Source organism: Bacillus rossius, assembly GCF_032445375.1.
Source record: "Bacillus rossius redtenbacheri isolate Brsri chromosome 4 unlocalized genomic scaffold, Brsri_v3 Brsri_v3_scf4_2, whole genome shotgun sequence".
Lineage (NCBI taxonomy): Eukaryota > Metazoa > Arthropoda > Insecta > Phasmatodea > Bacillidae > Bacillus > Bacillus rossius.
Window position 1 is genome coordinate 11,539,565 of NW_026962011.1, and position 22,674 is coordinate 11,562,238.

The 22,674-nt window shown below is 38.8% G+C and overlaps 2 protein-coding genes across 2 annotated transcripts in view; one reads left to right on the top strand and one right to left on the bottom strand.

Moving 5' to 3' along the window:
• LOC134541884 (lysine-specific histone demethylase 1A-like) overlaps positions 1-22,674 on the top strand; it is a 686,470-nt gene that overhangs the window by 598,478 nt on the left and 65,318 nt on the right. The window lies entirely within an intron of this gene.
• On the bottom strand, positions 16,893-21,680 carry LOC134541985 (toll-like receptor Tollo). Its single transcript, XM_063385759.1, has one exon. It carries the CDS (start codon positions 21,418-21,420, stop codon positions 17,653-17,655), a length of 3,768 nt encoding a protein of 1,255 aa, XP_063241829.1. The 5' UTR covers positions 21,421-21,680; the 3' UTR covers positions 16,893-17,652.

The window sequence follows — 22,674 nt, forward strand, 5'->3', positions numbered from 1 at the left end:
CATCTCCCATTTACAGTAATGGTAAATAAAAAAAAATTCAGTGAAAATTTATTACAATGCTGTATAATGTACCGGAGAGAAAATGAATAGCACCGATGGTTTTCCGACTCGTGCACGCAACGTACAACTGATGTACCCGTACTTCGCTACGGCAGTCTACAGGCAGATCACTCTTGCGCCGCTCATTATACATGCCCCTCCTTGTGGGTACGTCACTGCCGCGCGATGCCTGTTGCCATGGAGACGCAGAAGTCATGAACAATTCAAAATCCTGTTCTCATGCAGACAAAGTACCCACTGTTGCCTGGTTTTAACCACCCATGGGATCTAATTTACGGAAAATGTCATCCTGCGTAATATAAGGAACATTACTGTGAAGTTTTAAGTCTGTAAAATATATATACTTGAAAAAAAGGGCAATAAAAACAAATTAAACACAGAGAGAGAGAGAAAAAAAACAATAGTTTAGGTTTGCGATTTAAAGTGATAAAAAGTATTTAAATACTAATTGAACTCTTTTGAGGGTACTGATTGCTTCGTTGTTAATATCACACGGGTGTTTTTTACTTGTATGGGAAAATTAAGAATGATAAGGCATCTGTTGCGTGGCAACAATGTTAATAGGCAATAGGAAATAAACTTCTAGCGCCTGCGGCATTGTCAACACACACTTCGTATGTGTACTGCATGTTGTATCTAACCCCCTACAACGCATTTGATTCTAAATTGGACTTTTAGTAAGGATCCATTATTTATTGATAATATAATATAGCCTATAGCCTTCCTCGATAAATGTACTATCCAACACTGAAATAATTTTTCAAATCGGACCAGTGGTTCCTGAGATTAGCACGTTCAAACAAACAACCAAACAAACAAACTCTTCAGCTTTATAATATTAGTATAGATAAGGCGACGGGTACAACAGAACCTACACACGTGTAAGATATTACTTTTCATATATAGTACATTGAAAATGAAAATGAAATCTTAATTTTTTTCCAGTAATAAAAGGAGGAAGGCGTAAAAGTTTTGTGAGTTTATTTTTTTTTCTACTTTGATTTTAGCTAAATATAATGAAACCGTAAATGTGTAAATTGAGATCAAAAAGATATACTTGGGTGCTTTGCCATTTATCAAAATTTGCTACCTTTAAGTAAGTGCGTTTAATTTTGTCATGTTTAATTTATCTTCGAATACACTAAAATGAGAATTACAAAATTGGTACACGTAATCTACTTTTGAAAAAAACATACTTTTTACTTTAATACTATAGAAATGACAACCCTGTAATGGTCGTACAACTTGGATTCAATAAAATGGAAATATATATAAAACAAAAATATGTTTATGTCCTTAATACAGATGTTTCTTCAATATATTATCATAAGGTTAACCTCGTAAAATAATTTTCAATGACAGTAAATTGAAAAATTACTATGTACTTTTTTTAATTTATAACTATACTCTTACCTTAATTTGTGAAATCTTGCTATAGCAATTCATGTTTATCCATAGGAATAACATATGTTAAAATATACATTCACGAATTTTCATTCAAAGTTATAAGCGTGCAATGATTAATATGCGATTAAACTTCTATTAGCTAATAAAAATACTTTCGATAGGATCACTTAACGTTTTTGTAAAAAGTTTCTGTAACTGAAATATCTAGCACTATTATAATGTTTTATTTTAATATTTTTTTTAATATTAATTCAAAATTTAACTTATGTACGTGATATCTACGTTTTTAAAATAACGATTAAAGCTAAAATAACAAGTAGTTAGTGTATTATTATCGTCAATTAAATTAATAATTTCATAGGCTTATATTTAGCTTAAAAATATTTTATACAGAAATAATTTTGGTTATTAATAATGTTTGTAAATTTTACATTCGACCTTGCTTCGAATCCACGAAATATGTTATTGTAATTAAAAATCAGTAATATATGATTTTGTACATTTGAATTTCTCTTTTGGTGCGCAACGAAGAACAAAATTTTTCATTGATATTAACTTCAAAGTTATAAGGTTTTCATATGCACCCGTTTGCAAGACAGCCGCCTAGATTTGAGGTTTAAAAGCACTGTGTTTTTAAACGTTTTCTTAATTTTAGAAATTCTATTTATTAATGTTGCTTGCAACTTTATTTTGTGTTCTAATGTGTGTAGGATAACATTATTGCTCGTAGGGGAAAAAGTATATTTTTTAAAGCCCATTTAATTTTGCCATACAGTGGGTGAAGTGGAAGTTAGAAAACTTTTACACATACATTTTTTTCCAAAGTAACACAATTTTTTAAATTAACTCGTATTATTCAAGAAGTTCTCATGTGATTAATTTATATCCTCAGAAATTAATATCATGTTGTGTTTTAGTGAGCATACAGTGCTTTTTTTCAGCAGTTTTTTTGTGTTAGTATTTATAATCTAGATTAATGTATCTGTAGACGTATGTTATACTGATTATAACGCCAATCTGCATTTCTCATTCTAAGTAATATGCTCTCTGAGAGATCATTTGTATTATGTATGTTTACTGTGGTTTAAATGGTTGATGTGGATTTTTAATCAAAATTAATTTTGTATTTTTAACTATGACAGCCCGTAACGTTGGGAAGTTTCGTCGATGTTTATTTGTACGTGTTCAATCGCATTAATTTCCAAAGTTATTTGATAAAAAAAATAGTCAATGATATAGTAGTTGCTTTCGTTTAATAACTGACATACTTTGTTCATATATAGTAATAATTCACGGGAAATATTTATTTACTGCGCAGTGATAAATTTTAGTGGTGATAAAAGTGTTTGATTTTTTTTTTGAAACTACCTGCCTTTATTTATCAGTGAAATTCTATTGTGTTTTGCAGTAGATGTATCATGCATTTATGCAGGAGTTTAAATTGGAAGCTCACAGACAGGCACAGTCGAAATGGAAAATTAATGTTAAAGAAGATATGAATATTCATAAAAGTGAGTTAATATTATTAATGCTCGTTTAATGTAAGAGTTGCTTAGATTTAGCCAGGTACAAAGTGCAATCGAACGCAATTGCGCTGAAATTCAGGTCTTATCACGTAATAAGCCAAATTATTTTGGGGATTTTATGTAGTGTGCAATATTTTCAAATATATTTTGGTATTATTTTATTTCATATTCCAGTAACTTTAGCCTTAAAATAATATTACAAGTTTATGAGGCCAGTTAATTTTCTTTTATTTTAGTTAATTCAGTTACGATATACAACTTAAAACTTATGCCTTATTCCTGACTTAGTTATTGTAGGTTTTATATGGTATTTTATTTTTATTTTTAAACGTTCTAAACACAATCAAATTTATTAATATCACTTTAACATTTTTTGTACTTTTTACAAGGAAAATCCTTGAAAACCCTGTTGTCAACAATATCACTGTAAAACTACAAGTCAGAGCTGTGTAAAATTGAATATAGTACTAAGCCTTGCCTTGAATTGTATTAGTGATATCGTTGGCAATAGTGTTTCCAAGGACTATCCTTATAAAAGTGAAAAAAAAAGGTTTTAGATAGTAGACGTCACTCGAGTGCTCGTTAGACCAAAACGCACTTAAGAAGCTTTAGTTCCACCTAAACATAGTTATTACAGAAATTTTGTGATATTTTCAACATCGCTTATGGATAGTTGTATTAAATTTATTTATATATATAATTATTCTATGAAATATTTAAATAAGTGTAGCCATTGACGTTGATAATATAAGCTCACACACCACTATTAATTTGAGTTTTTACTTTGTTTTAGTTGGCTTCGATTAACTTATTTGAAACTATTTACTTAATATATAGTTTTATTTAGTGCACTTATTTTATGAACATACAAGTTGTCGTACCTGTCGGTTTTTGGGTTACAATTTCAATTGTTTTTTACAAAAATATCGGTAACTCAGCCGTTTAATGTGTAATTGTTTAGTGTATAAAGCTCCGTGAAAGTTTATTTTATTTTATATTCATTAGTTAAAACCTTTCGAATACATATATAATAAATATAATTAACAAAACGTTATCTTTGAAATTTTAAATGCAGTGCTATTAAAATACAACTAATATATTTTAATGTCTTATATTATCCTTCTACGAGAATTTTAGAATCGGTTAACTAATGTTCTTTTTAACATGAAATGTTTGTAATGTTTTAGTATTTTAAAATAAATTTATTGAAATAATAAAAATGATTGGTTAAAAATAATGTAATTAAATACCAAATTTCTGTTTATCTTTTATACGACATAAAGTAATTATCATTACCGTTCCTTTATGTGTGACAATATGCTTTAAGATTTTAATTCTAATGTTTCGTCTAAATAGCTGTTATAAATAGGTTTGTACATATATTGTAGATATACAAATGGTATCCAATATCACGCGTATTCGGTTATAAAAGCAACGCGTACATTTTTTTTTTTACTAAACGAAATAATAGTTACGGACAAAATTACTGCTACAATTATTGTAACATCATTTTCTTAGGGTTTTCTGCACTCTGGTTTAGTTTTTCTCGCGTAACGTTTGCATTCCACATTTCATAATTTCCTTCAGAGCTGCAAGTGATCAGCATTCCTTGCTTACCTTTATCCATAGTTAACACTGTTGTTCTCTGTACAGTAGTTCCTTTGAAACAATTAAATTTTATTTGAGTTTTATAAGTAAAATATTGTACATAGCCTCTGTCTATTTTTTCATAAAGACCGTACTTGTTTGAACGAAATTGACAAAAAAAGTGTTGTAAAGTATTTAATCCGTGCGCTTGTCGAGGTACAGAATATATTTTTTTTAAGTGTTTCTAAAAATAAAAATAAACTTATTTTAAAAATGTGAACGAGTAAGTTCGAAATATCTAATATGAATGTTGGAAATTGAATTTATGGTGGCATTAAGTAAATGGAAAAAGTTTGACGCAACCAGCACAATCTTTCCATTCAAAATTATTATACAGTAGAATTTTGACAGTTTTTACCATAAATTTACGAATTACAATAGTTGCAAATCATTCAGGGATCTTTGAATTTGCGTATATTTATTTGTAGCGTATTCTTGGAGAAGACATGAAATTTGCTGTTATTTCTAGTGTTTTATCTCGCTGCTAACCATCTTACTTTTGGCACTTATCTTGGCACTGTTTCCCACTGTAACTTTAGTTTATAAATTATAACAATGCCTTTTAAAATAAGTAATGAAAATTATATGGTACCTATTGGTAATAACACTGCCATTTTCTTGCTTTGTGTATCGCGGCATTATTTGAAGCGCTTAACTATCTATTCACAATGCGTCGCTACCACTATCAGAATTTTTTTTTTCCTGTTTGTTGCCAAACGCGGGATTCTTTAACTATCCGTCAGGTTGCACCTCGACCTTTTGCGAGCAACAATGGGTCCGCAATGCGAGAGTGAGACAATTGCTCTGAACACAACTTGCCAGCCATTGTTGCGTATACAAAGACTCCAGTTACACGCATGCTCGCACTGACACAAGTGTCGTACAGAATGTTAACTTGGAAGACATACAAGTGCAAAAACTTGACGTGAATTATTATTGCTCGTAAATCTTGGAACTTATTGACGCTAAAAATAATAGAGCTTTAGAATGGTAAAAAAAAAATAATTATCACTATAACTGCATATGATTTATATAGCCCTATTATGGTACAATAGTATGATTCTCTTAAATATATTTTAGTGAGCACATGTGTGAGAATGTGAGGATGTTTTCATTGTAAAACAACTTTCTTTGTGGCAAAAAAATTTTTTTTTGTTCAAATTTAATCAAAAAGTTATATTAATGGGTTATAGGATAAGTTGTTTCTTACATTTGATTTATTTGGATATTATTATTTATTTCAAGGAGTTATAATGATTTTGCTTGTAACTAGAAATTTGTTTATGGCAGTTGTAGATAATTTAGTTAAAAATAAATATGTTGGTCTATTCAATTAGCTTTTTCTGTAATTATACAATTTACACACACATTTTTTTACCAGCAACATAATTTTTCAGTGGTTCATATTTAAACAATATTTTTGATTTGCCACAACATCCCATTTGTTTTGACAAAGAAAGCTGTTTTATAATGTAGTACAAATTGAAAGCATTTTTTTTAAATTCACGTAGTGTTTTTATTGAGTAACTGTCAGTTTGCTTTATGAAGTACATTTATTTTGCTGGAATTACAAAGTTCTTAAGGCAACGCAAATATAAATAATGTCTGAACGATTAAGCTGAGTTTAGTAAGGTATTTTATGCGCCGATAAATTAATTTATTTAATTCTATTGCATTTTTAAATTGCTGTTGTATAAATCTTAGGATGTTCAAGAGCCCAAATTTTTTTCATTGTTATTATTATACTGGATTTATTTATTAAATTATGTCCGAAAGTAGACAAACTGTAGTGTCTAACCAATTAATAAATTAAAAGAAATGTTCTATCGACTTTTGAAGATATGGTTTTATTTTTGCAGAATAAAATCTTTTCTTAATTATGTGTGGCTATGGGGATATGGTTTTTTCTAGAATAGAACCAAGAAATGTGTGGTAAAATCATTCCTGTGTTAAAACTATTATATTCCTTAATACAGTTTCACTGTAAAAAAGGAACAGGAGTTTTTGGTTTGTAATTATAATGAGTATCGATGGATTACTCGGTGTTCGTTTAATTTAGAAATTTATTCCCCCCCCCTCCCCCAATTACGTCTGGTTTAAAAAATAGATATTTTAGTCGATGGAACATGATGTGATATGTAAGATCATTATATACGTTGCTAAAGGTGTTTTATAACCCAAGTTATTTTTCTTTCATATTTCAGGCAAATTTTGCTGCATTTTCTTTAAGAGACTCGCCTACCTATCATACATACCGTGTGCCTAGTTTCAGAAGAAATCACACGATTTGAAAATCATTCAAGATATCCGAGTGATAGATATTTGTTTACGAAAAGCATTTAAGTACAAGCTGAGGGTGGTTGGGTAGTAACGTTGCCGTATTTCGTTTTTGAACTGTATTTTTAAGAGATTGAAAATGTCACAAAAAAAAACAACGTATTTTCAAAGAAATTTTTAGTTATGAGACGTCGGTACAGAAGATCTTTAATAGCACCTAAGGACCTTGCATTACACCTTTATCTTCATCTCGCTGCCATTTAATGATACGGTCACCGCTCAAATTTTATAGTTGTCCAATGCCTGTCGAGAAGACTGCGCGCCAGTTCAGAGCATTGCGCTTAGAGGCGATACCGCTATAGAAGCACCAGCGAGCGTCGCGCTTATCATTCCGCCTCACTAACACAGATACACCCCTTACTAGGCGGGCGCCTTAATCTCGTACATTGATTCCCTATGACTTAAATGTAGAAAAATATACATGGTTTGCTCACATAAGCTCTTACTCGCTCAATCCATTTGCACTCATAGTGCAACTGGTAGCTACAGTTTGTCCATGTTTTGGTTATTTATTTTAAAGACGAATACATATTTTTTGATAGTACATTGAATCGAATCCAAAGTTTATTTTTTTTACCTATGAAAGTTATGTATATAACCACATCATTGTTTCTGTGACGTCAGTACGAGAATGGACCAAAACATCACAACTACAAAATGGCATTCACGCTGGAAATAAAAAAGGGGGGGGGGAATTATGCTTTCATTAGAATTATCCTGTATAGTTGATCTCTCTCGCAGATCTACAGGGAATGTGAAATAAGTTATATATTTGCATATTTATTTTACTGTATTTTGCAACGCCTGGGTGGCAAACCTGCTTATTTCCCTTTGACGTAGAATAGGTCCGGAAAAAGTCGGGTATGTGCTCGCTCTGTATGCAATTGAGTACCACCAGGAGGGTTCTATCCCGCCAAACTCGAAGAAAGGCAATCCGCTTAAGACAGTCGGGATTAGAAGCTCGACGTAGCTACTTGTACAGAGCTCGTACGCCCTTACGAGTAGTTAAAGCATACCGCAGCAAGTAACCTCGTGCGCCACCAGCTGCAAACAAACTGTTGCCTCTCTGAGGCACCACTCGGGAAGCGAGGATCTCGCGAAGTCTGGCAACATTGTGTCGCTCACACTCTCGCCAGGTCGCTGTTGGAGACGATGGCGTGCACGAGGAGTGACGAACCGGAATTGGCCTCGGGTCTAAAGAGGGGACGGCGAAGGAGGGAGGGTAAAGTTTCTTGTCCGGGGGGGGGGGGGAAGAGAGAAACAGAAAAAAAGAGTTAGGAGGGGGTTGTTACGTGGCTGCCAGAACCAACAAGCTGACTGGTTTGTGGCCGGCCCTGAACAGCTGTGCGTGGTGGATGTGTCTAACTAGACACTCGGACGTCCAACCCCCCTCTTCGCGCCGGAGTCCGGCACCCCGTCTCTCTCTCTCTTTTCTCCTCTCCTCCTCGCGTAAATGGGGGTCTCCCCCCCCCGGGGCGTGAATAAAAATTGGAAGCTATGAATTTAAATAAGTTGATCATAAGTTTTGCCGCATGTGTGAACAATGCCGTGACTAATCACGTGTCCCGGCGACTCGACGGGGCGACGGCCGACGAGGCCCGCGAAGGGCTCCGCGCCCTGACGGACAAGCCCGGCCCGACACCTCGCGCGCAATTCATCCGTCCTTGTCGCCCGACAGAGACCAAGCCAGTGGACAATTTCATTCTTCCTCCCCTCCTCTTACTCTCCCCCTTATACCTCTTTCCCTCGCGCGCCGTTATTGTGCTGAGCGCGCCATTATCCGTGAAATATCCTGCCGAGTGTTTATTCTACTGCGAGCAGGCTTCTAATCCTCTGGCTAGCTTTTTTTTGTTTAAATAAATCAGCCAAATCAATTCGGCTGGACACATACGGGGCATCTCCATCCCCCCTCCTTCCATCTTCACCTCCTTTTAACTCTTCTTCGTTCGTTGTAGGAATGAAATGATGGTTTTCACTCTTGCGGTACATGAGAAATATTCTAGCGTAAGAAAATAACGCTTTGGGCGTCCCGAGAAGTTTCTAAACCGGATGGCATGATATTGATTTTCTGAGTCAGTAGACAGGACATGGACAATAATTTTAATTTCTTCGCTCGTATGTTAAAGTATTCTTACGTTACGCACAAATAAAACGAAGGTAATCTTCTGCCTCGATCCTTCCACTTGCGCTCTTTCAGACAAACATTTACTTTCATTCTAGGAAAACAAACCCGTCGTTTTAATAACGTTATGTTTTGTTTTACCATTGGTTAAAAATAGTTTTTTTTTTTTCAGATATAGGACAACCTGCCTTGATTTATCTTTGCTACGTGCATTTTTTAATAAACTAAAATCTTCTTAAAAATACATACTTTATTTTTAATTCTGCTTTTTACGTTATTTATTATTTTACAGTTTACCTGGTAAGTATATTTCAGAGATAATTTTTTGTTTTCAACTTGTACTTAATTTTATTTTTATTCATCTCAAAATTTATACTCAACCGTCCAACGAATACTTAATATACATACCATAATTTGAGATGTTACGTCATTTGAAGGTATCTTGATGAAATCCGTAAATTTTGTACTCTAGTAGCTATATATTTTATGTATCATTCTTCAAAGTTAAACTTCCTTGGCAAAGCGTTGTATTTCTGTTTATAATTCAAATAGTATTTTGGATACTTGCATGGATGACCACATATTTTCCAACCTAGCATAGCTGCTAGCCTCATACTTCCCAATAAGACTGACTGATAATGAACACATTTATAAAACAAAATTAAAGCAGATATAAATATCAAAGGTACCGACGCAGAAAGTAATTTGCTGGTAAGGACATTTGTTTCGTGGCTGTATTGTTTACTTCTTCCTAAATACTCATATGAATATATGGTATGTTACTGTCAAGCATTATTTAGAAGTCCGCAGTTAACTTAAAGAAATATTCTTAAGAACTAACTTTAACAAAAGTTGATTTGTTGAATGTTTCATAGATAAGCTTCATAATTCATTGATTACTAAAACTTTCGCTAAGATTTTGAAGAAACTTTTTTTTTTTCGTTGATAAACTTGAACTTGATCAGAAACTGTTATATAATATGTTTTAACTTGTTGGCCAACAGTAGCATTTTATCCTAGTTTTTAAATACAGTGTTTAAATAAACTACCAAACATCAATAATTTCTAAAATGGTATGATAAAAAAAGGTCCAGTATTCACGCTCTTCCGTAAATTATTGAAAATTTTCTCGATTGTGCGGGATAACTTTCGAGTTTTATTAAAAACTACATGTCTGAAATCAAATAGATGAATTACGACAAATATCGGCAGCAAATACTGTACAGTTAGCGTTCGCTCACGTCTTGTACTATGTAATTGGCACGGACTCACTGCACAGGTAAGTAAGTACCAAACTGATTTTTATTAAAAGTAAAGTAATTACCGATTATCAAATATTTTCCATTATTTTTAAATAATTGTACTCAATTAAAGTGCCTACTGTCAGAAAGATAAAAAGCATTCGATTATTATGTCAATAACGTCAATAACTATATCATTTGTTTTCTTGATAGACTCTGACTGATTAAGAAGTCGTAACTACAGTTATTTATTCAACTCTGTTATAGTTTTAATAAAGACCTCCAATTATTTTCCGACTTTTAAAAGTTTTTATGGTGCTGTTTATAACATAACATTTCAGAATAACTTTAGATATATTCTTATTTATTTATTTTAAGTCGCAGTCTCTTTCTGGTTTTATTTGTAGTCAATGAGTGGTTGGGATTAATTTGGTTTTATAGTCAATTATATTTTTGGATGCCAAGTAGAAAGCCTACTTGTTTTTTTGTAACGGTGACATTGAATGTTCGATGAGATGAAAAATAGCGGATTTGACCTTAGTGCGTGACGCGAGGCCCGACTGCCAACGCCGGCATGTGGATGCTGAGCTCAGTGTTTACGTCCGTGTCTTGCGAAGCGCAGCTGGTTATTTTCTTGATGGACTGGCCGGCGGCTGCTGCGGTTTTTGCTGCGGCTGTTGTTTCCTCAGTCTGCGTCCGCGCCGTGGTCAGCGGTCCGTCCAGCGCGGGGCGCTGCCGGGACGCACAGTGCGGGCGGGGAAACAAAACAAAACAAAAAACTGGGCGCAATTTGAGCTGCAGTGTTGCCAGCTCCTCGCTCTGCCCGCCAACTCCCTAATGCACCTACTTTATGGTAGGATGACGCGCAGACGAAGCTCCGTCTGTACCATCACTTCACGTGATCACACTCTGGATGTGTATCCAGACCGTATCGTTTTTTTTAAAGACAAACTTAAGAACAAAAGTTGAATTACATTTTAATGCGGTTATTATTTCACAATTGTGTTTACGAATAGTAAGTATTACTCAATAAATTATCAGAAATAATATATATTTTTCAAATTCAGAAACAAAATTAAAACATGTTACTTAAATAATTTCATTAATGGACCACTATGTTAAAAAATTCAAAATTTTAAAAAGGCATTAATTCAAATGGAAATGGTATGGATCCCTTGCACAATTTATGCAAGATAATAGGAAATCATTATCACTATTAGTAAGTATTAAATAATTGAAAATAATAAAATCGTGTCAGAATATAACAATATCATAACATGTTTCCTAGTTACTTTCATTATTTAATAAACTTATAATTTAATACTTGTTTTGACTGTGCAATATTTAAATGTTTATAACTTTAAGATTATAACGAAACATTAATTTTACTGGTTGAATGAATATGTTGCAGTATTGTATGCAGAATTAGTAAATAAAGTAAAATTTCATTTAACTTAAATGTAGTCCCATGCACTTTTCAAAGTAAAGTTTTTTAACTAATAATTGAATTAAAATAAATAATATAAAATATAAAACTACAGTTCATCTTTCGCATTAATAAGGGTCGCGGTAATAACGTGTACCGTAGAATAATCTTTAAGAAATTGTAAACAAAGCACACTCGTCTAGATAACTGCTGCAGTAGTTAATAGGAAGTGCAGGTGCAAACAAACAGAATAATGTTGTAACGAAATGCAATTTTGATCATACAAACTAAATGATAAGTATTTTTTGAAATGGGAAATCACAGACAAAATTATGTATAAATACGTATGTGTAATTAATGTGCATATTAATACCATGTCTCACAAAAATTATGTACAAAATAAAACAGATTTATAAATTTATATTAAACATAAATCTAGGTGATTTTACTTAAGAAATTTACAGATTTGGTTTCTGTGTTTCGCTATGGTGTTTAAAATGTGTAATGTTTATAAAATAATTTCTAAAAAAAATCTCTTCACATTTAATGTAATTTTTTTTTTTTTTTTTTTTAGCAAATTCGTTAATTTTCTGAGGTTTAAAGATGTCAATACGTGAAGCGCCCAGTGATACAGTTACTACATTTAAATAACTGTGGAAATAAATGGTAAAATTTGTAACATCTGTTGAAAATTATTTTTTAGTTGGTTAATTTTTCAATAAAAACTATGATATTAATTTTTTTTAAACAAACAAAAATGGTTTGGACATAAAGCTTTTAAAGAGCATGTCATCGTCAATGTGAATCGTTTTTGCTACTACATTTATTTGTGTTATGCATCATACTAATAACATTTTTATATTTTCTATTACAAGAATCAAAGTAATATTGGTGTATTTTAGGATTGTGGTGTAACACAATGTTAAAACTAATTTAGAATGTTTGCGTCGCTTAGTCACACACGCAATTAGCTGATATCGTCGACCCTTCAGGCTATTTTCTGTGATATTTACCACGAAAACTTTTTTTTTAGAAAAGCGTTAATTTACCCTGATTGAAAAACCCAAAGTTAGCAAAAAGTAATTAGCAAAATGTAGGCCAGTGTGAATAAAAAGCTAACATCTGCGGTTCGAAAATGCAATTTAACACAGTGCAGTAAATTTTTTCCACCATTTTGCTGTTATCATATCATCGATTTCGAAGCAATTACAATTTGACAGCAGTGAGGGAAACAGGAAACATCGCAAGCAGATTTTTGTTAACTAACGCCTAAATATCTACACAAACCTGTCATTGGCTTAAATCCTATATATGTAAGTAATGTGTATGTTGTTAAACCTTTCCACCAAACATAATATTGAGCAATATTTGTATAACAATAGCTGCAGCTTTTCAATTATAAACTTAAAAGTTTATTTATGTGGTTTTTAACAAAGAATGGACCCTAGACGGGTACAATGAATTATATGTTATGGTATTATCTGGTGCCACTTCTGTAAATCTTTAAAAAAGTCATATATAATATACATAATCTATGACATGTGCAGACTTAATATGTTATTATATTTTTGTTATATATATATATATATTGTATATTGTTATGCATGAGATTGATAAACTCCGACACCGTTTGACCGATCGCAATGACAGTTGAAACATCGAATTTGCCCATCCTATTGTTTTTCCCCTAAGAAACTTCAAGTAAGACCTGCTGAATGCCAAATGTAAATTGCTATAGATTTTAATTTTTTTTTTTTTTAATTTTTACCGACATATGGAGAAAGGTGCAAAATTAAAAAAACTAAAATTTTTTTGTACATAGATTTGCTGCTTTCTTAACCACGTAGACTATAACTGACATTCCATTAATTTTTCACAAATTAACTATATGCAGTAAACAGTCGGATCTGGAAACCTTTTGAAAGCCTAGATATTTTTACTATGCCATGCTATGCAACATTTCTACAAATTATTCTTGCATTCATTAATGAATAAGTAAATTATCTTTAAAGGCGGTTAATCATTAAGTTAGTTACTATTGTGATTTTCAAAGCCTATTAAGCTTACTTAGTATTTGTATCTCTTCTGAAATGGTCTGCGTTTAACTATATAACCTATTTTGTTTTAACAACAACGTTTATGAACAAATATGTATATTTTTTAATTGTTCGTAACATTGTTTACATACCCAAAGTAACTTCATAATGATAACTAACAGTCCATTGTAATACATTTTTTGGTAATATTCTTAAGCGTGTAATTGATGTTTTTAGTCTATATAATTGTGTGGGAAATTTACCGCACAAACGCGAGAGTTACCGTATAGTTATGGTACATTTTCCGTACAGTTATATTGGTTTTAAACTTTCATCACTTTTTCAGGAACGATACTTCCCCCCCCCCCCCCCCCCCCCAGAGTGTAGAGCTTAAGCAAGTTGCAGTGGGCGTTTAGAATTTTTTTTTTTTTCCAAGATGCCGTGGACTATTGTTAGTCGTGCGGCAGGACACATACTTCGCGACGGCGATGCCTACGCCCTCGGCTCGGGACAATGGGCGACCCACGTTTCGCAAAAAGGGGCGCGATTGTTCGGGCGCGGAGACGCCGCCCCGTTGACATTACCGCCGACAATGCGGGGCGGAGCGGCCAGGTGCCGCGTGCCGGCCCCTCCAGCAGTAGACGCGGAGCGTGTGCATGATTCCCACCAACAGAAGGAAACTATATGAACGCAAACAGCGGGTAAAGTGGTTCTACGCATTCCCCCCTCCCACCTCGCGTCGCTTCTGCAGTGAGTGGCTGTAAACAGTGACACGTGCATACTGTTCGCCAACAAACAAACGCTTTTTGTTTAAGTTAACTGCATCTTAGGGCTATGTCTCTCAGTTTCTCATTATTGCTATTTCTTAAGTACCATTTCTGTAAATTTTAACTATTCCTACCTTGCAGTTTCTTTTGTTGTATCAAAACTATTTGTAACAGATACTCACTAATTGCAATAAAATAAGCGTGAAAAGACGCGCAAGGTTTTGTGATTATTATTACTTGCCCGGCACTTTAAACCCATCATGTTACACTAAGTGATTATCTGTTGCTGGTTTTTGTGACGAAACAACAAATGCAAGGGAGGTATCGTGTAAAAATAAAAAAAAAATGCATTAAATAACAGCAACGACGAGAAAATAAAAAAAATTATTAAAATGGTGCGTGAGACCGAGCCTTAATTAACAATTTTACGGAAAACACAATTACATAATTACATTGAATCTCCGGGCATACGATGACACGACTACGTGCCAACGGTGGTTTTGCTATGACAGTCTAGCCCGCGTTGGGTCCAACGCTTTCCAGCTGCGTATAGCTGAGACCTGAGAGCGAGCGGTATACATCCTCCGCGCTTAGTCTGTGGGTCGGACGCGCCGCGAACCCAATTTCCTCTGATCGCCCTGCGCGTAGTCATGACGAAATTAGTCTCAGCTGCTTTCCCCGGCATCGGAAAATTACACCTGCCCCTAGTTTTATTCCAAGACAAAATTAGTTGCGGGCTGTTAACTTATATATTTTTTTATTATTCTTTAGCAGTTTATGCCAAACGACAAAATAATTACCATTGCGCACACGCTCCGCTCCACTCTTGTTAGGGGAAATGTACGACTAACATGTCACATTTGTGTATGCCAGCTGTGACCGAAGTGCGTCTGTTTCTTCCTCACGTGTTTCGTGGGTAGTCACTGACTTGGCCCTAGGTCTATCGTGACATAAAATTGAATCAATTTTTTTTTTTTGCGCAAATAGACGAGGTAACTCAAATGAATGATCATATATGCTTATCAGTTACACATGTTTTCTTAAAACTTACGTCATATAAAATAAATGTGTATGGTAGTAATGTTATGTACAACTAAGTGTTTGGGTGAGTAAATGATGAAATGTATAGATTTGTTTTTGCTGGTTACGTTCAGCCGACCAGGAAGTGTGTAACACGTGATCGCCCTAGCCGCAACAGCCGCGAGGTGGCACGGGAACGGCGCGGTGCGGCGCGGGCACGGGAGAGCTCGACGTGAGAGTAGCGCCCTAACCCGCGCCGCCGCCGACCGCTCGTTAGGACGGGATTGAGAAACGAGCTGGGCGGGGACGCCTCCGCGTGATTGCCGGGGAGGACCGGCACGACTAGTCGAGCCCCAGCCTCGACCATAGACCGCGGGGCCGCTCCCTCCTCCTCATCTCCCCCCCCCCCCCCCCCATCTCCCCTAACTCCGGCCGGCGTGGCTGCACGCACCGATAAACGGCCCCGGGGAAATTTTCCTCCCCGGCAGTTTTTATTTTTTATTTTTCGGCTCACAAATAAATCTTCAGCCCGCAAAACAGCTGTGCACGCGTCAAGTTTCTGAGTCACTAAGGGTATTCCTACCTCGCAACTAGAAAATGTGTGTTACGAACTACTATCTGTGATTACAAAAATTCTCATGTAGCCTATTCAGCTATGAAAATTTAAAAAAAAATTATTTTAGGTAAATGCCTCCGATTAAAAAAAAACAACTTATTTTTCAAATGCATTTTATATTCATGTATATGAGCTCAAGAAGCCGCTCTTCTAAAAGGACTGTGACTGACATTAAACGAGTAGGTATAATAAATATAAAATATTAAAATGCCAGTTATATTTAGATTTGAGTAGTATTCTACTGTTCTTAAACAGCCACAAAATATTTTAAAACATTTTTTTAATTTACCAAGTTTAAAATATTTAAATTCTTATCCGGACAAAAAATATAACTTAAAAAAAAATTTTTTTTACTGTGGAGATCGAATGTGCCTTAGTTATCGAATTAAAATTTTTCATGTTATCGGTATTTAGTGTAACTCATTAATTTTTATTTCTATAAAGTGTATTTTATCTATGACATTTTGTTTCATATTGTTTTGCTTTCTGTCATATATTTTTCTCAGAATTGCTTTATGAAATTTTGACTTATTTAGTTAAAAATTATAAAAAATTTTACATCTTGACAAATTATAGCTATGAAAGTGTTAATTTTTTTTTGTGTGTTCAGACATGTTGATATTTTCAACAAAAAAAATTCCTGCATATTTTTGTTTTGTAGGTACAAAAATTAAAAATCTATTTTTTTTTCATTCAGAGCTAAATATAGACCACCTTTATATATAATTTTACTATTTGTAACAAAATTCCTTCCTTTTTTTACGTTTTATAACTTTTACGGGTTTTTTTTACTATTCCGGGAGTTTTGCATGAAATAATAACACAGGAGTCACTTTCAAAATGGGATTTTATTTAGCGCTTTAAATCCCTCAATAGTAAGGCACTTATTTACATAATATATTTCTGTCATCGTGAAGTACGTCGCCTTTAATTCACATTTTATATAAAAATATATAAACAATAAACAGTGGCCACATATCACTTTCGTAAAATTGGACACTAGGGAATTCGTATACTACTGTATTCATGAATTACTGCGTTCGTTCTTTTTGTGGAAACAGTCGTTGAATTTATGCAAATTAAAAACCCTTTTAAGTATAGCTAAGTACAAGGTAAATTAAGCCAGAGGCATATAAAATGTCTGTAGAAAAACATGAAAATATTGCTTTACCTTAGTTGGTCGACTGAAGGAACAGATGAATATAGCACCATGATCACTTCTATGCCACGTTCACTTCCTATTGGACGGACGTCACAAAACACTCCCATGATCACAATAAATTATTTCGTGCGCTTTCTTTTATTTACAAATCGTCACTGCGACATTATCTCACAGCACGTCACTGAACGCTATGTACACGGAACTCCATGGAAGGGGAGGAATATTTACACTAGGCCGTGCTGGCACGGCGATCACTCGAGAATTCACTCGTGGTTATCACAGACACTATATGTGTATGGCGACAGCGCGCGGCGCCGACCCCGGGTTCTGCGGCGACGCCGACGCGTTGTTGGGGTGGGCGTGGTGGTTGTTGTGGTGATGCACGTGGTGTCGCACCACGTGGTGCACGCTGCCGCCAGCGCGCCGCCGGCGCTGGTTGTTCGGCACGTCGGGCAGCGCGAACCTCAGCTTCTCCCAGAACAGCTTGTCCCCCCACCGCAGGTAGGTGTTGGTCTTGAGGTACAGCCGAATGTCCGGGTCCAGGTCCTTCTGCGGCACGTCGCCCAGCAGCACGACGATCAGGCGCCGCCGCCTGTCGCGCAGCACCTGGTGGTGCGCCGACTTGAACTCGAACCGACACCACTCGGACTTTATGAAGTTCTCCGACAGCACCATGATGGTGCGCCGCGACGACTCCACCGCCTGCACGATGGTGTCGGCGATGTAGGCGCCGACGGGGAAGTCGCGGTAGTGCAGGCACAGGCGGTACGAGGGATCGCCGTGCTCCAAGTTCGGCGCCAGCTCCTCCGCCACGAAAGCCTCGTCCTTGGAGCTGTAGCTGACGAACGCGTCGAACAGCTTGTTGCAGTCGTCGGCGTCCGTGTCGGTGTTGCGGTGAAAGAGCCGGACGCCGTAGCGTGAGTGCAGCCACACGCGCATCTCCTGTCGGAACACGAACACCAGCAGCGTGGCGAGCACCACCATCCCGAACGCGCACAAGGTCGCGATCACCAGCGGCAGGTAGTCCTGGACGTCCTGCCGCTGTATTATCGTCTCGTTCGCGGTCGCGTTCACGAACTCCTCGATGGTGTTCGCGCCGACGCACGAAGTCGTGTTGTCGTGCAGTAGGAAGAAGCCTTGCTCGCCGTCGTCTTCGCTCATCGTGTCGTTCCCCGCGTTCCGCACGCACCTCAGGTCGGTGAGGTCTTTCACAGAAGTGGCAGCCACCTGGAGCCACGAGCGAAACGCATCGTTGTATTCGCAGTCGCAAGTCCACGGATTCACCGATAAAGTTATGTCCGTCAGTTCTGAGGAGAGATGCCACACAGCGTACGCGGTTAGCTGGTTGTGGTCCAGGTGAAGTTTTTGCAGTTTAGTGAGGGAAGAAAAGGTCATGTTATGGATCGAGGATAGTCTGTTGTTGTTTAGGTAAAGTTCTTTTAGCGAATCAAGGCCGTCGAACTCGTAACCTTTTAACTCGCGTAATTTATTGTTATCCAAACGCAACACGTCTAATTCCTTCAGTCCATTGAAAGTGCGGTTCCGAATGGTGTCGATGTTCGATGCGTTGAGGAAAAGGATTTTCAAACGTTTCCGCCCGATGAACGCGTGGCTGCCGAGAGACCGGATGTCGTTCCCGTCCAGGTACAGTTGCGTCGCGTCCATCGGGATCCTCTCCGGGAGGCTTCCCGCATAGCCGGCGTGCGTGCAGTCGACGACGTTCGCGGACCACGACTGATCGTTGTAGCACGTGCAGTTCCTCGGACACGTCATCTCGCAGTCGCATGCGTCGAAGTCGCAGCAGTGGCACAGGGCGAAGCAGTGCGATTCGTACTCGCACAGGAACTGCGATGGCGCCACCTCCACCAGCGGAACGAATATCCTGCCGCGGTTGTAGTGCAGCTTGCAGTAGATGCTCTCCAGGTCCATGATGTGTGGCTGTGTTCTCGCGCGGTTGTCCACGTTGATTCTTTGTAGCCAGTCCATGCTGCAGTCGCACTGGTAAGGGTTTCCGCCGATATAGAATTCCGGCAGAGTTTTCAAAGGTGTTACTGCTGATATCCTTAGTGTGTTCTGTGTGAGACTGGTTATTTTATTCCCATACAAGTCTACCTTCGTTAAGTTCGGCTTCTTGAAAAAAGTGTAAGATTGCACTTTACTGATTTTGTTCCCGTTGAGATAAAGCATTTCGACACTGTCGGGTATTGCACTGCCCGTAATTTCTGTAAGCTGGTTGAAACTGGCGTCAAATGTGCTGAGATGAAGCTGGTTTTCTATCTCGAAGTAGTTGCCTAACTCTTTAATGCGGTTCGCGTGGATGTCCAGCCATTTCAGACCTGTCGGGATGAGTGCGTAGTCAAACCACTCCAGCTGGTTGTCAGAAATGTTGAGCCATATCAGATTGGGGAGCTTGGTAAACAGACCACCGATATCTGACAAGTCGTTTCCGTCAAGGCGAATTGCCTGCAGGTTGATGTTTGAGTCGAAAGTCCCAGCCTGTACAGCTTGTATCTTGTTCCGAGACAAGTTGAGTATTTTCAGCGCTGTCATTTTGTCGAATGTACCTTTGGTTATGTTGCCAATGTTGTTGTCTGTCAGCCTTAGGCCATAAAGATGAACCATGGAATTTAAGGATGTATTGGCTATTCTGATTATGTGATTTTCTCCCAGATCTAAAGTTTTAAGGAGCGGGACATCGGAGAGCATAGTTGGAACTTCCACTAACTTATTACCATTTAGGTGTAGGTCCTGAAGACTGGAACAGTTTTTTAATGCGTCAGGATGAATAGACATGATAGCATTGTTATCTAGCGATAACAGACTGAGAACATGAAGGCCGTTGAACATGTAGCTGTTCAAGAGTGCTATCTTGTTATCCGATAGAATGAGCGTGTGGAGGTTGTAGAGAGCGGAGAAAGTGTTTTCAGGTATCGTCTCTATGAGGTTGTTGTCGAGCCTCAGTATCTGCATGCTGTAGAGATCCCTGAACACCGAGGTCTCGAGCCGCGCTATCCTGTTGTGCGACAGGTCCAGCACCACAAGACGCACCAGGCCCGTGAACGTTGCCGTGTTCACCCACTCCGCCGTCAGTTCGTTCCGCGACAGGTCGAGCACCACTAGCTGGGACAGGTCGTTGAACAGTCCTGGCGCCAGCACGTTAATGGAGTTGTTCTGCAGGTACACCTCCTTGATGTCCCTCGTGTCGGCGAACAGCTCTGGCGGGAGGTTGGACAGCCTGTTGTCGGCGAGTCGCAGCTCGACAAGGGCTGTCAGCCCCTCGAGGGCGCGGTCGGCGAGGAATGACAGGACATTGCCCTGCAGGTTGAGCCTCTGCAGCCGCGACAGGCCGGAGAAGGTGGCCGGGTGCAGGGAGTCGATCGAGTTGTTAGACGCGTCCAGGACTCGGAGGTTGCCACCGCAGCGCTCCGACGGTGCGAGCGACGGCGACGCCAGGCCGAACTGGAACCCGGACACGTCTCGCAGCCGGTTCCTCGTCAGGTTGAGCACCTCGAGGCTGTGCAGCGGGCAGAACGCGCCCTCCGGCAGCGTCCACATGTTGTTCTCGCCGAGGTCAAGCTGCTCCAACAGCCCCAGCTCCTCGTTGAAGGCGCCCGGATCCACGTTCAGCGTCATGGCCGACCACTCGGTGTTGTGCGTGCGCAGCGTGAGATTGCGCAGGTTGCGCAGACCGTTGAACGCACCCGCCGACAGGTTGCCTATCTTGCAGTACTCGACGGCGAGCTCGCGCAGGTCGACCAAGGGCCGGAAGCTGCCCGGACTCAGCGAGCTCTGGAACAGCAGCGCGTCGCTGCACTCGAGCCGCAGTCGCACCGTGTGCTGCGGCTGGATCACGGAGAAGTTGGTGTTCTCCAGCTCGCTGTTGATGGTGCGCAGCCGACACACCAGCGACACCGCGTCGCCGTCGTCGTCGTCCGTCGCCACCCACTTGCACTCGTCGGGCGCCTGGTAGCGCAGCGCCTTGCTCAGCGACGCCGACAGCACACCGAAGATGGCGCCCAGCAGCAGCGTGAACACCACGTGACTCAGCTGCATGTTCGCTCCGGAGGCGCAGAGCAAGGAAGTCGCGAACGTCCGGAGTAGGCAGCCGACGCGTGCCGGGTCACATGTCGCGGCCGACGGAGCCCGCTAGAAGCGGAGGGACGCCCGGCGCACGACGCCGCCTCCGCCCGCGTACGCGCGCATCTCGCCCGCCGAACACCGACGACGTGAAACCCCCGCCAAGCCGAGCAGCGCTGAACCGTGCCAGGAGAGAGCGCGCAACAGGCCCCTTCCACCGCGGCGTCTGGCACTGGACTAACCAGCCGACCGGCACCGCTTTGACCATGGCCTTGCCGGCTCCCCCCTCCAGGTACCGCGCGAGAGGGAACAAAAAAAAAACGAGAGAGCGCGCGAGAGCGGAGAACCGCCGGGAGAGGGGCGACCGGAAAATAAAAAAGAAACTGGTAGAGGTAGGCGAGCGATGTTAGTTCCTCAACGAGCCTGCAGACAGCATTGCAGTCGATTCTTTTCTTTGGATGCGGCGGCATTTAGTATGTCGATGGCAATAAGAATGGTCACGAATATTTGAGGGAGCCAGAAGGGACGGCGGAGCGAGAGAGAGAAAAAAAGGGAGAGATTACGTGTTTCTTATTCGTCTTGTTTCGCCCATTCTTCTTCGCTGCGCCCACTCGGCGAGCGGACTGTTGGGAGAGAGACTGTTGTCTTCACGCGCCGCTGTCGCCAGTTCAGCTGCGACTAGAATGCGGGTTTTGAATTGGCGCCGCGCTCCTCGTGGTATATTGTACACAAGATGCTTTTGCCCCCGCCCCTCTCCTGAAGCTGTCGTGAATGACGAGGCGACACAATAACACTTCAAGTCGTCGTCCCCTCTCGTCTGAGAGTCCAGGCGCTGTGGATCTTGTAACGCAAGACGACAATGACCCCGCTAATAGGACGGCTCGCAACGTAAACATCTCGTTTGTAAACAGACGCGACAGCTCGCATTGTGTAAACTCAAGTATGTTTACCATAAGCGCCTTAATTAACGACTGTCTTTTCACGTCCGTAAAATAAAAATAAAACATATACATGTTTTTCCTGTCTCACTTTCATAACCTTGCGAATTACGTCATTTTATATTTATGTGTTATTGCTAAGCTGTTTTGGTACGTTTAAACATTATTCTTATACGAGTGCGTTTTACAACTCTTTACATATTAACTTGTAAAGGTATTTATGTAAGCTTTGTTTTACTAGCTAATAAGAAAAAAAAAATGTCAACTGCTTACAGAATTGAGTGTACTAGCT

Excerpts from the sequence above, each read along its gene's own strand:
- LOC134541985 (XM_063385759.1), bottom strand. The coding sequence starts at position 21,420 with ATGCAGCTGAGTCACGTGGTGTTCACGCTGCTGCTGGGCGCCATCTTC.